Consider the following 14,932-nt stretch of genomic DNA (forward strand, 5'->3'; position numbering starts at 1 on the left):
GGATTGCATCAAAACTACTAAAAGTTTAATTTATTTATTACTATATCATAGCAACCTAATCTAATCTAATATAAGCTAATCGAATTCCTTATTTCCTTAGATTATAAAACCGGTTGAACATCAGTATGATTATATGGAATTAGTGGATGAATTCTTATATTTCTCTTATAGATTAGTAAAAAAATTAGTGAATCAAATCAAATATGGAAAATAACTGATGAAATACATGAGATATTCATTGGACGCATTCACTCAAAATGCATATATATTATTAGGGTACTATATGCCTAAAAAAGAGTAACAAGATCCTTACATCATCGTGATAGCTACAAGAAGATTTGCTGCAAAAGATTGAAAAGATTAAGAAAAAGATTACCTTTGAGGGATAAGGGCCCACCGAGCTCGACCCGTATCGAACCGCAGGAAGCTCGACGGGCCCAAACCCCCACCATCATCATGAGGCGTGGCAAAGGTATCACAAATGGTATCTCAAGTGCACGAATTTTGGAATTTTGAAAGAGCATCGAAAAGCCATGCTTAAAAGCTGGTCTCGCCCACCTTGCGCTAAAAAAAGAATAAGTCCTAAAATCAAATTCCTGTATTTTCTTATTTAAGGAGTAAACTAAACATTACTTAACATGTCCTATAATATGTCCTATTTAAGGGCAAAGTGTACACCAATTTTTCTAATCCACAAATTCCTGCATTTTCAGGGGAAAAAACATTAAGAACCTATGATTTCCATCCCAAGAACCTATTAAGAAAAATTAGGTAATTCTTGTGATTCTTTGAGGAACCAATCAAGAACTGAGAGAAGAAAAAAATGAAACAATCCATGAAATGCTTGGCCTAATTGGAGTCTAACCTATAGATGCTCGAGGGGGAAGATCATGTTCCCCTTATACTTTATCAGAGGAATAATCAAATCCACAAATTTCTGCAGTACAAGGGGACAAATGGATCAAGAACTATTTTTGTGATTCTTTGATGAACCAGCCAAGAACTGAGATGGGAGGGAGCCAAACGTGCAGGTGCTCGATGGAAGAGGACCATGCTCCGTTGGATCCTTTTTCCTGGCATCGGTCCACATCCTTGTGCTGGTGGATCAGCTTCCGGCGGAGGAGTCCTACCATCTGCTCGCGGTTGCAAGACAAATCAGAAGGTGGACGAATGGGCGTTGGTGCCGACGACCACGCAATGTGCGATGTTAGGAGGGGCATGGAGAATGGGGAAAAGCCACCGACGAAGACCAGGGAAATGCGGACGATGTGGAATGCTAGTGACCTAAGATATTATTTCAACGTCTTGATGAACAACATCTCCTGCCTAACCAGCAACATAAAACTGTTATTCACAACAAACATTGCAACATGGGCAAGAGGCGGACCTTGGTATTGGATGCGACATCCTGTTGATCTTGTGGCAGCAGATGCTTGGCGCAGCTTTAGCCCCCTTCCGATTGGCGGAGAGGTCCTGTCTTGGAAGAAGAAATCAGATGGTAGCAGGAGTGGGATGAATGATTAACCCTAAAGGTGTATAGCTTTATAGGCGTGGTGATGGAAGAGACATCATGCTTTTGGAACGACTTCTATGCGGCAATCAGGGCATCTGCAAGTAGTCGTTTGATTGACTGATAGTGATATCTTGATTTAGTATAGAAAGAATTTATAATGCTTAATTTATACCCCTATATTTATACTACTCTATTTTCTATTTATCCATATGAGTAATTTATAAGTAACAAAAGAAATACTCATAAGTCGAGTTTGTGAATAAGGAAAGAAATATGAGGGCATCAATTTTCTCCCTTAATTGTGTGGGTCTTGATGTTGCAATTAGCCTTGATAGGGATATCTTGATTTATTTAGTATGGAAAGAATTTATACTACTTAATTTATGCCCCTCCATTTATACTACTCTATTTTCTATTTATGCATAAGGAAAGAAATATGCGGGGATCTATTTTCTTCCTTAATTATGCGTGTGAGGATGCTCTATGCGGCAGGTACACCGGGTGGGTACGTAGAAGGCTTTGGTGTAAAAAATATTATGATTTTGGTGAAAATATTTTTCTTTTATCAATTTAGTGGGTCTCCATCTCCTTCATCAAACCTTGCGGCAGTGGGACCTCCGTGATGAGTATGGTAGGTCTAATCTTGGTAAGAAATAATTTCAATTGTTTCAAATTTTATTTACTCTTAACCTTTTCCCTGGTTCAAAAGAATCATGTAAAATTATTCAAAAAATAGTACTTGATGAAACAAGGACATTTGTGAGATTTTGGAAACCTGTATATGCAGATGCAGATCCCATTACTTCACAGTACTTTGGATAATCTCCGAAGGCCGCGCAGACCTGATGATCTCTGATACCTCTTTCATTAGCTGATCCAGTGGAGATCTCCAACACGAGCAGTTGCAAAATAAAGCTGACCAAGATTCAGAAAAAAGAAAAAGAAAAAAGGCAACCATGCGATGTGCTAATTGACACAGGTGCCCGTCGCTAAACAGGCCTCATCTCCAAATTTCACTGACGTCACTGACCTAATAATGTGGTGTGCTTTAACCTTTCCATGGCACCTGATGCAGCGGCTGGACTAGTGGCTAGGAGTTCTTCTGAGGATGGCGATGATCGATTCCATGTACATGCCGCTTCAAAAAAGGAAAAAAAATGATTCCATTTACATGGTGAAAAAGTTCGAGTGGGGTGTGAGTTCGTTGTGATCGGAGGCAGCAGCTTTAGAGAATAGAAGAACAATGGCAGCCATTGATTTGGGCGAGCAGTGGGCCACGAGGCACTTTCATCCTTTCAGGAGCACAGTTACGCGTGCTGAAACTGAACATTGCGAACGTCATTGCAGAGAAAGAAAGAAACAGAGATCATCTGACGAAGCTATCTTCCTCTGCTTTGTCATTCAGTGGGGTGTGACTGGTGTGGCCATTCTCTCTCTCTCTTGAACGAACGGCAGGTAGGCACTTGCAATGTGTGGCTAATAACTGTTAACTAGTTACTGTTGGATGAGAAGGATCCAACTGCCGCCAATACAATTTGTGATGTCGTAATGAACCGGCAAGAATGGCCACTGCACAATATTACCATTCGGTAGTACGCGGAGAGGTAAGATTGTCATTAGTAATTTAATATAAATTAAGGATAACTTTTATATTTTTGTAATTTTATCTATTGCAACTATTTTATGCATATTGCAAAAGTTTTAGGCCGTTGCATCAGGGGTGAAAACTTGTAGTGAAATAATTTTTTCTATATTACTCTTATACTACCTATACTACCTCATACTACTAATTAATATTTCAGTGATATAGAAAAATTTCGATTGTTCGATATTAACGTACGAATCCTTTTAGATAGTAGTATATAGTCGTATTGTGCGCTGTAAAAATTCTCCAAGAATGGAAGTTGACACGCACATTCTGCCGAGTAGAGGGGCGAAATGAAAAGGCTGGCCGCCTGCATGTACTGCCGTGAGTGAGTGTGAGAGAGCACCAGTTCCTTAGCTTGATAGAGAGACGGCATCGCCAAATGGAACGCAACCAGGTAACTGACGGTTGCAAGAATAAAGAGCCAGGATGGAGGAGCATGTTCTTTTCTGCCCCCTTTTCTATCCTGACACAAAAAGGGCAGGGGGGTAAGAATCAATAAAATAAAAGGGGTCTTCTTTCTTATCCGATGCTACAGCTGCTGCCTCCTCCTGCGATGGAGAATTGGAGATCCATCCAGCAGCCTCAGCTCGCTCGTTTCAGCATCGGCTCAGGGACACTGTAACAGGGCACAGTCCTCGGTTACATGCGTGCTGTCTGAACGCTTCTGAACCAGCCCCGTAGAGGTTCAAAGACATTTTCAGACTGACGCTATTTCTGTAACCGCGTCATCTCATCTATCTGGTCCAGAGCTAGTAAAGTATCCTAATTTAGATAATCTAAAGATCGGATCTAAAAATGTTGGACTCTTATCTTATTTAATTTTGAGATAAATATATATAAGGATTAAGTTGGATCGTAACACTAAGGTCATAATCCGTTACCATCCCTATTCTGATCTAGGTAAAGGTTAACGAAAATATGATGGCACACGGATTGTTGTAAATTTTTTATTGTTTTTCCTCACGTGTGCCTCATCATTTTCCTTTTTTTTCCTCCTGTATGGTCTCGCAGATTGCGATCAATGATCATGGAGCAATCCGATCCAGTCCAGTCCAGTCCGGGACACGCAGGTTTTGGCCGGACCTAATTTGGTTGGTCCACCATCCTCTGCAAAAACTGACAAGGATGCCCATCAACCTATACCCATACGCTCATATGATCTGAGCGGGCACTATATAAAAATACGGACTACCAGTACTAGTTTAATACTAAAAAAGAAAAGATGGAACATAAGAAAATGCAGGGAAGGAAGGAGAGATCATAAGAAAAAGAAAAAAAAAAGAAACGGGCATCCATCATGTGAAACATGCTGCCTTGTCTGGTGAGCCACGGTCTTTCTCCGCAACTTAACTTGAGGCCAGTCTTAATGGAAGTTTTATAGAAAATTTTATGATATTAAATTCTATATCACATCATTAATTTTGCTGACATGGTGAGGAGAAAAAAAGAGGGTTTCGTGGAATGTGAGAGAAGTTTCATCAATATAAAATTTATCTTGCACAGTTATCTGGTTCACAGTCTTGATAACTGTATTATGAAATTACCATGAAACTACCATAAAACTGTGCATTGATACTAATCAGATGCTAATTAATCCTGCAAGGATGGAATGGAAGTGACTTGCTTGCCGCCAGTTTTCAGCAACCACAAGTCAGTGTCAGAACAAACGGTCAGCATCAGCTTGCGCTTCCTCTGATTTCCAGCAGTGTTTTGGCCTGGCACGTACTAGTATAGTAAAAGTGGAAAACAAAAGGTCCATGTCAGACAATATACGCTCTACTTTTCGATGTCAGCTTAACTAACAACTGTTATCTGACCGTATAGATAAGATAACTACATGCACGCTAATTTATTCCTTATCTTTTTTTTCCTTTCGTCAAAGACATGATTGAATTGTTGCTATGCACTCGAGGATTTGCACACTATCGACCCACATGTCAGTGAGATGTAAACACGGACCCGACAACGTATTTACTGTCAAATATAAATTAACCAATGAGGTGTGTCCGACCGAGTGGTTTAGAGTGCAGCATGCCAAAGCAAACGTCGGTAACCAAGTGGCAAATCTTCAAGTGAGATTCTTTAATGATGCAGATCAAGTTTCGCTCTCTTTTTCTTCTTTTTAATAGGACCATTATTTAATTTATATTACTACAACGCCACCGTATCGTCGCACTCGCACAATTCAATTTCGATAGTCTCTATCACGCAATTGCCCTGTCGCTTAAATATATGTGTCCTTTTCAGGTTTAAGGGGGCGGTGAAAAAAATATAAACGAGATCATTTTTTTTCACTCACAAGTGAGTGATGTGACTAGTACATGCATATCTATCGTGCATTGCACCTTGCTGTCACTGTCACGTCGACAGCCCGAAGCATACAAACACCCTGTTTGGATGTAGATATTGAAATCCGAAATTCGGAATCAGCACTAAAAGCACCAAATATAAGTTGTTTGGGTGGTTTTGGAATTGGAATTAGAAACTTGATGCAATACCAACGGTATTCAGACTACTATCGCAGCCCCTCCCACGATACTGAGGCCTCCTCGCAGCCCCTCCCACGATACTGAGGCCTCCACCCCCATATTGCTTGGAATCCCTCTTCCTCCCCGCTCCCCTTTCACCGCATCTCTCTTCCTCCTTGCTCCCTGAGCTCCCTCGCCAGTCTTCCTCCTCCTCGCACATGACATGCTCTGCCTCGCCGCCTTCCTCCTCCTAACTCTCGCGCCACCATCCGCCGCGGCAGCAGGCCGGGAAGCGGTCGCTCCTGGCCCTACGAATGATGCACTGTTGTGCCCGTACGACCTGGCGATGGTAGCGCAGATGATCTCGCACCAACGAAGCCTTCCTCCCATGCGAGCCCACGGTTGCGTGCTCCGACGCCTTCGCCTCCACGCTCCTCGCCAGGACTATGTGGGATGGCGGCCACGGTCGCCGTCTGGAGGATCGGAGGTGGGGAAGGGGGGCAGGAGCTAGGGGGGCCGGAGGCGGTGGGCGGGCGCGGTGGAAAGGAAGGGAAGGGGGCGGGAGCTAGGGGTAGAGGCGGTGGGCGGGCACGATGGAGAGGAAGGGTAGTGGGCTGGAGGTTGGGGAGAGAGCGGCGATGGGGCTGGATGCAGTGGAGAAGATGGGTTAATTCTCAATTCGATTGTATGTACATCCAAACACGAATCGGCATTTACCACTCGTTGAATTCTTCCTATCTATTCTATCTACATCCAAACAATGGATTTGGTACTGTGATCCATTTCCAAAGATAAGCTGATTTCGTATTACCAATTCAATACCAACCCTTCCAATATCAACATCCAAACGATAAAAGAAAAACAATCATCTTCATTTCAAATTGAATTCCAAAATGCTGATTGTACTTATGAGAAGAAAATAAAATGGTAACAAAAATCAAAAGAAGATTTGGACACTACTACTACAGGACAGGAGGAAAAGGAAAGAAAAAGAAAAGAACCCCTTGACAGAAGGAAAAGATGCGGCCGATGGATCCTGACGCGGCAACGGCAAGCTAAAGGCCCCTGCCTGTCAGTTTTGGCCTCGGCCGCTTGTGCCCGTGCGCCGGGGGAAGCCGCGACGAAGCGAGCCCGACGTCGTGGCGCCGTGTCCATCCACGTGCGCGCTCGCCGCCGCCGCCCGCCGCGTCCACATCGGAGCGGGCGGCAGCCGAGGCAGGCAACGGACGCCGTCGGCTTCCCTCCCTGTCCATCACGCGCATCACTCTCTCTCTCCTCCTGGTCTAGCCATTTCCATCTCACCTATAAATAAAGGGAGGTCCAATGCCAGCACTGCAGATAGGCTGAGAGAGCTGCTTCAACGGCTCCCTCCTCTTCCTCTCATCTCCTCTCCGGCGTCAACTTACAGACAAGGCAGGGAGGCCCGAGCCACCAGCTCCGGCGAACGCATAGGAGCTCCAACCCGGTACATCCATCATCAGGAGAGCAGAGAGAGGATCGATAGATGTCGTGCCTGTGCCGCGCTGCGGTGCCGGTGAAGCGCGTCTGGCGCGGCCTGAGCGCGCGCCTCCGCCTCCGGCGAGCCACCGGTAAGTCGTCGCCGTCCAGCTACGCGCCGATGGACCATCGGGGATCGGGAGAGCCATCCGACGGCGAGGCTGACATGGATGTGGGCGCAGGTCTGGGGCGGCTGCGGAAGGAGGTGCGCACGTGCGAGTACAGCGACGTGCACGTCATGTGGGAGATGCTCAGCAGCAGCAACGCCAAGAGCAGCAGCAGCGCGAGGGCTAGAGGAGGAGGAGGAGGAGCCATGGCCGCCGCCGCCGCGGGGAAGGGCTCGAGGAGGGGCAGGGTGGGGAGGAAGGCCGCCGTCGCCTGGAGCCGCCTGGCCTCCTACTGCTGCGCGCTCTGATCCGAGCAGGGTTGGATGCTCCTCGGATTCAGACAGAGATGGGGTGCTCTGCTTCTTCTTCTTCTGCTGCCTTGTTGATTTGAAGAACAGTTGATGAATCGAGCAATCAATCGAGCGCCGCCGGCCATTGGAGGGAGCCGAAACGATTTTGGGAACGCGGGGATTTCGTTTCACATGAGCGACAGTTGTTGGATGATCCCCACGTTTCAAACCAATCCGGTCCTATGGATGGAGAGCAGGAGAGTTGAGTCGGAGTTGCGTGCGTGTGCGTCAGTCCTCATGTCAGAGTTGTACATACAGAACAGGCTGCTGTAATTTTGGTCCATGTCTGCTGCTACTAGGACTGGTAGTGCGTAAAGCCAATTTTGTCTGTGTCTCTGCCGATATGTCCCACTTGTATCATCCGACCTGTATGTGCTTCTTCCACCAGTTCCTTTGCTGTTCTGAGCAAGTTATTACAGTCTTGCCTAATAAAACAAGATCAATCACAAATTCACTGGCAGAAGTAAGTTTGGTTATGTTGTACAAGTGAAACGAGACGTTGTTGAGTCCTTGATCGAGAATTCAGAGTTTGTGACTGGCGTGCCTGTGTTGAAGCTGTACAGACTAGAGAGGAAGGCTGACCGAGAACAGAAGACATTCGATCATGGACAACTCTAGATGCATGGTTGCCCGTCAGTATTAGGTGTCACATCAGATGTGGAAACCATTGTTTTTGTAATCCTTTGACAGATAGAGGGAGGATTTCTGATGGAGTGTCGACGATGAACCTAGTCTGAAAAAATAAACATATTTCAGGCCTCCAATAATACTCTGAACATAGACGCACGCAACATTCCCGGTCAGAAACCTCGATCGCTTGCCGACCGTCCAAAACTTCAACCTGGATGATGGGACGGACAGACAGGGAGGGACTGTACGATCTATCTGTATCTGTTTTTGTTGTTGTGTTACCAAACCAATGTCGTTTGCGATATGGTCGTACGTCTGATCGGCGGATGGACCAGACTGATGACGTGAGTTAGCTGCTAACCTGATGCATCAGCATCACTATTCTGACCGGCCGACCCAGCTAGGTAGAGCCGCAGATCGAAGCGAAATCCTGGGCGTGAACCGTTGCTATCAAGGTTGATGGACAGTTAAGGATCGATCACGGGGGCGGAGACGATCGGAGGAGATGGCCCGGCCGCCGTGTGCCGTCGGCAACCAGGCAGCCGTCGCCGGTGGCAATCCGGAGTTCCAGACAGGTGGGTGGACGGACGGATGCTCCAACTGATTTTGATTCTCTATACGAGCTGATCTCTGAGAAAAGTGAAAAGTGATTCACTGGGCTGAAAGAAAGTGATTCTGTATGTTTATCTAAGATTAACTTTATGACAATGACAATTAGATGCTACGTGAGAAGTGAATCAGAAGAAGCTATTTTTCTGTCAGCTCCCAGCTCTTAATTCATTTTAGAGAATCACTCGCTCCACAGAATCAGTATAAGAATTATTTAAATCCCTTTGGCAGAGTTCTGGGAAAATTGAAATACGCCAAGGAAAAGGGTCCCGAGGGAGTACCATTTATATTATTCGCACTACGTATGCCGTACTAACTATACATACTTGCTGGGTATTATATTCCTTCCTTTAATTAATTTGTACCTTCGTCCTGATGATCCAGTAGTAGATACATACTCCGATCCTCCATCTGTACGATTGACTGGAGTTAATAATTAGACACAAGTTACTATATATGCTACCATAGAAAAAGAAATTAAAGTTGAAGCACTTACTGCATATATTACAAGTATCTAGTAGGAGATCTAGCGTCTACGAGCAGTACTACTCTCCCGTACGGTAACTACAGGGAGAGGTACTGTGTTCGCAGATTCTCGGACGCGCACGCGTATCATATGCATGCATGTGTATTTATACATGTATGTAGTATTATATTGCACTACGTGCTACAAGATTGAGAGGGCCGTATATGATGTGTGTACCAAAAATCTAAACAACTATGTCGTCCTTGCATTGCATTGTCAAGGGAACCGTGTATTTGGTGTAAAACCTCCTTAGTACCGGTTGTGGCATGCACTGATGATTCGAATCTACGATCTCTTGCCTCGTGCCTTGCTTCCTTACCATCCACTTATACATCACATGTGACTAGATGGAAGATTGCATTCTTTTTGAAGTAACCTGTGGAGAACCATTTAGTACCGGGCCAAGACACCGGCCGGTACTAAATTTCATCATTCAGTACCGGGTGGTGTCATTGACCGCTACTAAATGGCCGCGCCATTTTAATACCAGGCCAAAACACGAGCCGGTACCAAAGTACGACATTTAGTACCGGCCGGTGTCTTGGCTCAGTACTAAAATATCTCCGAAGGCTTTCAAATTTGGACCCGGTACTATAATGCCTCCGGAGCAACTTTAGTACCGGCCAAAAATTAACCGGTGCCAACCGAAGCAATGAAAGCCCATTTTTCTAGCTATGCTTGCATTGCATTGCATATGGTTACAAAAGGATTTCATTTGATAAGTCTAAAAAAGATGCAAATTTATAGTAGAAGAGTTATCATCCACTTATGAAAAAGAATAATAAAAGCCACTAAAACTGCTAGCCGTTTATACAAAACCGTCGTGAAAGATCTTGTATAGTGACGTAGCGACAAAAATGCTTGTAATTGAAAAATTAGTTGATGATATTAATATTTATCATGACATTCTAGCGGTTGAGATAAATTAAAAAGGAACAAAAATGCATGTACCCTTCGAGAGATCTTTGTTTACAAGAAAAAATTTTCAATACTTATATTTGGGTACAAAAGTTCTTCAAAATCTAATATATTTAGGTATAAATTTTGAACTCTTTAATACCTTATATTTCCAGATGGAGGGAGTAGAAGTGAAAAAAAGTTCAAAACAGACCTTTAAATCAAAGGTGGAAGGCGTATCTTGTATACACATTCGAAGCAGTGAAAAGATCGAGAGGTGCGTACGCTGATACATGCAGCAGAGCATAATAGTAGCTTCGCTTCGCTTCACTTCACTCCACTTCTCTCGCTCTCGCGCGCGCCGCATTGCCGCCTTCCACCCACAGCACAGCACGGCCGCCCAGCAGCAAGGATGCCATCCGCAATGGTCGACGCCACCCTCGCCGCGCCTCCGCTCGACCTCACCGCTCGCCGCCGCGCCCGCCCCGCCGCGCTCTCCAACGCCAATGCTTGCGCCGGCACCGTCGCCGCGGCGCCCAACAAGCTCAAGTCCAAGACCGTCGCCTCCCGCTACCTGACGCCCTCCCCCAAACCCACCTCCATCTCCTCCTCCGCGTCGGCCCCTGCCCCGAGGCCGGCCTCCACCGAGCGGCCGCGTCCGGCCCAGCCCAACGCCGTCGCCACTACCGACGCCGCGGCTTCCTGCGGGAGAGCCACCACGACGACGCGGACGCTCGCGGTCGCCTTCCAGAGCCCGGCCTACTCCTTGGACACCAGCAGGGGGCGGTCCGCGTCGCCCGCGGTGGTGCCAGCGGCCGCGCCGGAGAAGAGGAGGTCCGGCGCCGCGGGCGCGGCCGCGCGGGCCAAGGTGTCCGACGCGAGCCAGAACGCGTACCGGTGGCCGGCGTCGGCGACCCCGCCGCCGTGCGGGCACGACGCCCGCGCGCCCGCCAAGAGCCCCGGGTACTACTCTGCCTCGGGCAGGAAGGGGAGCACCGCCGGCATCTTCGGGGCCGTGCGGGCGGCGGCGTTCCACGGGGAGCCGCGGCGCGCGTCGGTGGACGGCGCCAACGAGTACCTGCTGGCGCTCTCCTCCGACGACACTGACAGCGCGTCGTCCGGCGACGGCGTCGCGCCCAGGCGCAGCGTCGGCTCCGGGCCGCGGCCGTCGCCCAGGACCGCCATGAGCTCCTCCGCGCGGTTCTCGCGAGACGCCATGGGGATCCACTCCGAACGCTTCGCCTCTGGAGCGTCCCCAGCGCCGGCTCCGGTGAAGAAGCGGTCGCTGTTCAACGGCTTGCTGTCTTCGCCGTTCGGCAGGTCGTCTCTGAAGCAGCAGCCGCCGAGCAAGCCGGTGGCGAGCTCGTTCAGGAGGACGGCGAGCCCATCCCCGGGCCGGCGCTCCACCGACGGGCCTGGCTCTGCCGGGAACATGCAGTGCAAGGCTTCTTCTACCGGCTGCGGCTTCGACGGTGCTGACACGATGAAGTTGAAGCCCCCTGCGGCGGTCAAGGCCGAGGAGGAGCACCAGCTGAGGCTACGCTACACCCAGCATTTGCAGTGGCGGCTCGTGAATGCGCACGCCGGCGTCGCGCTTTCTTTGCAGACCGCGGCTGCAGAGGTGAGTGACTCTGCGATCATCTCTGTTCGTCTTGGACAAAACTTGAGACATGATATGATAGGCTGAAAATTATTCAGAGTTATGTATCAGTTGTTCACTGACTTGATGAGTTGCTGTTATGGTTGCCGTTCAGTAATTCAGCTGATAATGCTCATGTTCATGACAGAAAACCTTGAGTGGTGCATGGATTACCATCCTGAGGATGCGCAAGTCAGTCGCCATAAGAAAGATGCAGCTACAGTTGCTTCGAAACAACTGCAAACTCATGTCAGTTCTGAGAGGACAGGTAAGAACTTCCTGTTGATCATTTGCTTCCTTCATACAGTCAATTCTCCATTTGTTCCTTACATAAAAAAAATTCTCCATTTGTTCCCTGGAAATCGCGTTCACTTCTAGTTATTCATCAAAACCTAGAGTAATGCAGTTTTTGACAATTGGGCTTGAGCACGACTGTCTGTTTCATGAATCCACAGGACTGCAAGTAGTACACAGGTCATTTGGACACAGATTTTTCCCTAGTGTTCAGCAAACGGATCTTTATTACACCAGTCGTAAAGTTGATAAAATCATCTCATAGTATCACTACCAATATGGACTTATGGCGTTGTACTGGCTTGCAAAAAAAAAATTGAATGGTCATGATTTGGCTCATAAAGACACTTAGATCAGCTGTAATGCTAGCTTAAAAGTCTAAAGCTAGTACATCCAGTTTGCCCCTCTGGATCTGCAAGAGTAACTAATTACTGGTTTACGACACCATATTCATATTTGAGTACACATTATTTTGGAAAAATCTGATAAAACTTACACTATGCAGATGAAATACCTGGAAGAATGGTCCTTTTTGGAGAGGGATTATGCTCATTCTATATCAGGAACAACACAGGCCCTGAATGCTACCGTCCTGCGGCTTCCTGTCTCCAATGGAGCAATGGTTGGTATAGCATAAAACATCGAAATATTTTTTTTTCATCACGTTACTTTCCAGTTGAAATAATAAAGATTTCATATTTGCAGGCAGATATTCAAGGAATAAAAAAGGCTCTTAGTTCTGCAGTTGATGTCATGGATACCATAGGGAACTCAACAAGCACTCGACTGCCTAAGGTGCTGAGTTTTAAGCAGGAGCTCCCTTTCTAGTTTTCTTGGAATCATATGATTGTAAACACCAAAACTTGGTGCAATACAATAACATTTATTTACACAATGCTATGATATCGTAATAAGTGACATTTTGTTTTCGAAAAGATCGTAATAACTGACATGATATTGTTTGTAGCACTGAACCGCGTAGACGCTACTGTTTCCAGTCTGAAATTGTTTGCCATTTTCTGCAGTTAGCCCGGACCAATGTTTTGGCGTCCCAGCTCTCCAAAGTTTTCATTCAAGAACACATCCTTATAGCGCAGTGCAGGGACTTGCTGTCCACACTAGCATCAATGCACGTAAGCGGTACATCCAGACTGATAGATTCGGTTTTAGTCTGCCAGCATTGTTGATGTTCTCACTGTTCGATCTTTAATGTTGCTGGAACAGGTGAAGTACAGCAGCCTACAAGGGCAAAGGATACAAATGAACCAAAGAAGGCGTCAGTATTTTCAGTAGTCTTCAGGCTTCATTTCCAGTCTCCAGCTGCAGATTGCAGATGTGGTTGGTAAAACTGAAACTTTGCTAAGTGCAGTAGTAACAGTTTGGAACAATGTATTACTGTTGTAACCCAACTGGTGAGAACCTATATATATAATGCATAAGTCTAAAACAAAAGCTGAATGGATGCTGGCACATTGCACTCTTATTATCAGGAGTGCAACGAATCCTGTCAAGACGTCGACTTGGCCCACTGATAAGCATTTTTTTTCTCTGAATTCTGATATCCAAATGGCATGGTAGCAGATAGAAGATTCAGATGGCAGTTGATCTATCTCACCAGAAAATGATTATAGTAAACAGAAAATTGAGATAAAATAGAATACCTTCACATTATCTGATGGTGCGAGGTAGAGCAACATCTCCGCCCAGAAATCCGCCAGCACCTTCGAGCGGGCGCCTTCCTCCATCCCCTGGAGCTGCTTCCCCAGCCTCACGCCCCTGTGGAAGATCTTCTCTTTTGATTCCGGCAGCCTCCCCATGGCCCCGTACCTGTCCGGCTCACTCTGTAGAAACCCAACTGCTTCCTCTGCAACTGCATCAAACACACGGAATGTGTCATAGTGGTGCCCAGGAAGAAGCTTTGGTTCCTTCTTCAGCAGGTATGCACAGTATTTGGACAGTGTTGTAGCGACGTCAATATGCTGCTTGAGTGCTTCCTTCTTCACTCTGGGAGTAAGATCCTTCGTTGGTGCCATCTCGCAGTAACATGTTGCAATGTGCCAGGTCAAGATGAAGTGTGCCTGGTTCTCCTTTTGCTGCAACTGCGAGCAGCTTGTGCCAGAATCTGGTGGGTGCATGTCGTCGTGCCTGCAAGCCCACAACAGGTCACCTGCGCCGTTGGATGTCAGTGACGACTGCCCGTTTGTTAGAATACCCTGGGTACGGTCAAGAGACTGAACAAGTGCCTCCTTTACTTGTGCAGATAACTCTACATGTTTTCCAGGCTTGCCGGCACCCCATCGAACACTAAAATTAAATCAACTGGATGAACGACGTCGCGGTTGGCAATAACAAAGTGTTGTGCAAGTTTTAATAAAGCACGCAAGGCCTTGGATAGATTGGTGGTATTGTGGCGCACTGATTCAAGCAAGGAGTACTGCCCAAGCTTGTTCCGCCAGCAGTAGCATTTGTTTCTTTCAGGAAACAAGTAGCAGTATTTGTTTGAAATGAACGCGCCCATCTTGATAGGAATCGCTTTAAACCTCTCCATCATTTTGTCCTGGATGCCTCTTGCGCTTTGACAGAGTGACAAGCCAAACACACTGTGCCCCAAATGGTCGTCCAGTACAGTAGCAGCTGTAGCACTTCAAGCAGCACGATGCATGTGAGCATCAGTAGAGTGACGACGATATCAGCAGTTGTGGTGGTAGTGACAGGTGACCAGTTCCTGACATGGAGCATCTTCAAGCCAGGACT

The 14,932-nt window shown here is 46.8% G+C and overlaps 2 protein-coding genes across 3 annotated transcripts; both read left to right on the plus strand.

Moving 5' to 3' along the window:
• Positions 1–6,947: 6,947 nt before the first annotated feature.
• On the plus strand, positions 6,948–8,037 carry LOC112883267. The gene is made up of 2 exons (XM_025948541.1): positions 6,948–7,218; positions 7,309–8,037. Exons 1-2 carry the CDS (start codon positions 7,134–7,136, stop codon positions 7,539–7,541), a joined length of 318 nt encoding a protein of 105 aa, XP_025804326.1. The 5' UTR covers positions 6,948–7,133; the 3' UTR covers positions 7,542–8,037.
• A 2,507-nt stretch (positions 8,038–10,544) lies between these two features.
• LOC112883266 (QWRF motif-containing protein 2-like) lies at positions 10,545–13,664 on the plus strand. 2 transcript variants are annotated; one of them, XM_025948539.1, is made up of 6 exons: positions 10,545–11,866; positions 12,033–12,152; positions 12,684–12,800; positions 12,884–12,973; positions 13,204–13,318; positions 13,403–13,664. In XM_025948539.1, exons 1-6 carry the CDS (start codon positions 10,658–10,660, stop codon positions 13,522–13,524), a joined length of 1,773 nt encoding a protein of 590 aa, XP_025804324.1. In that variant the 5' UTR covers positions 10,545–10,657; the 3' UTR covers positions 13,525–13,664. The 2 variants fall into 2 exon arrangements, with proteins under 2 accessions (XP_025804324.1, XP_025804325.1); XM_025948540.1 differs by having other exon boundaries at positions 10,546–11,866; positions 13,204–13,311; positions 13,403–13,607.
• The last annotated feature ends 1,268 nt before the right edge of the window (positions 13,665–14,932 follow it).

Source organism: Panicum hallii, chromosome 2, assembly GCF_002211085.1.
Source record: "Panicum hallii strain FIL2 chromosome 2, PHallii_v3.1, whole genome shotgun sequence".
NCBI classification, from domain to species: domain Eukaryota; kingdom Viridiplantae; phylum Streptophyta; class Magnoliopsida; order Poales; family Poaceae; genus Panicum; species Panicum hallii.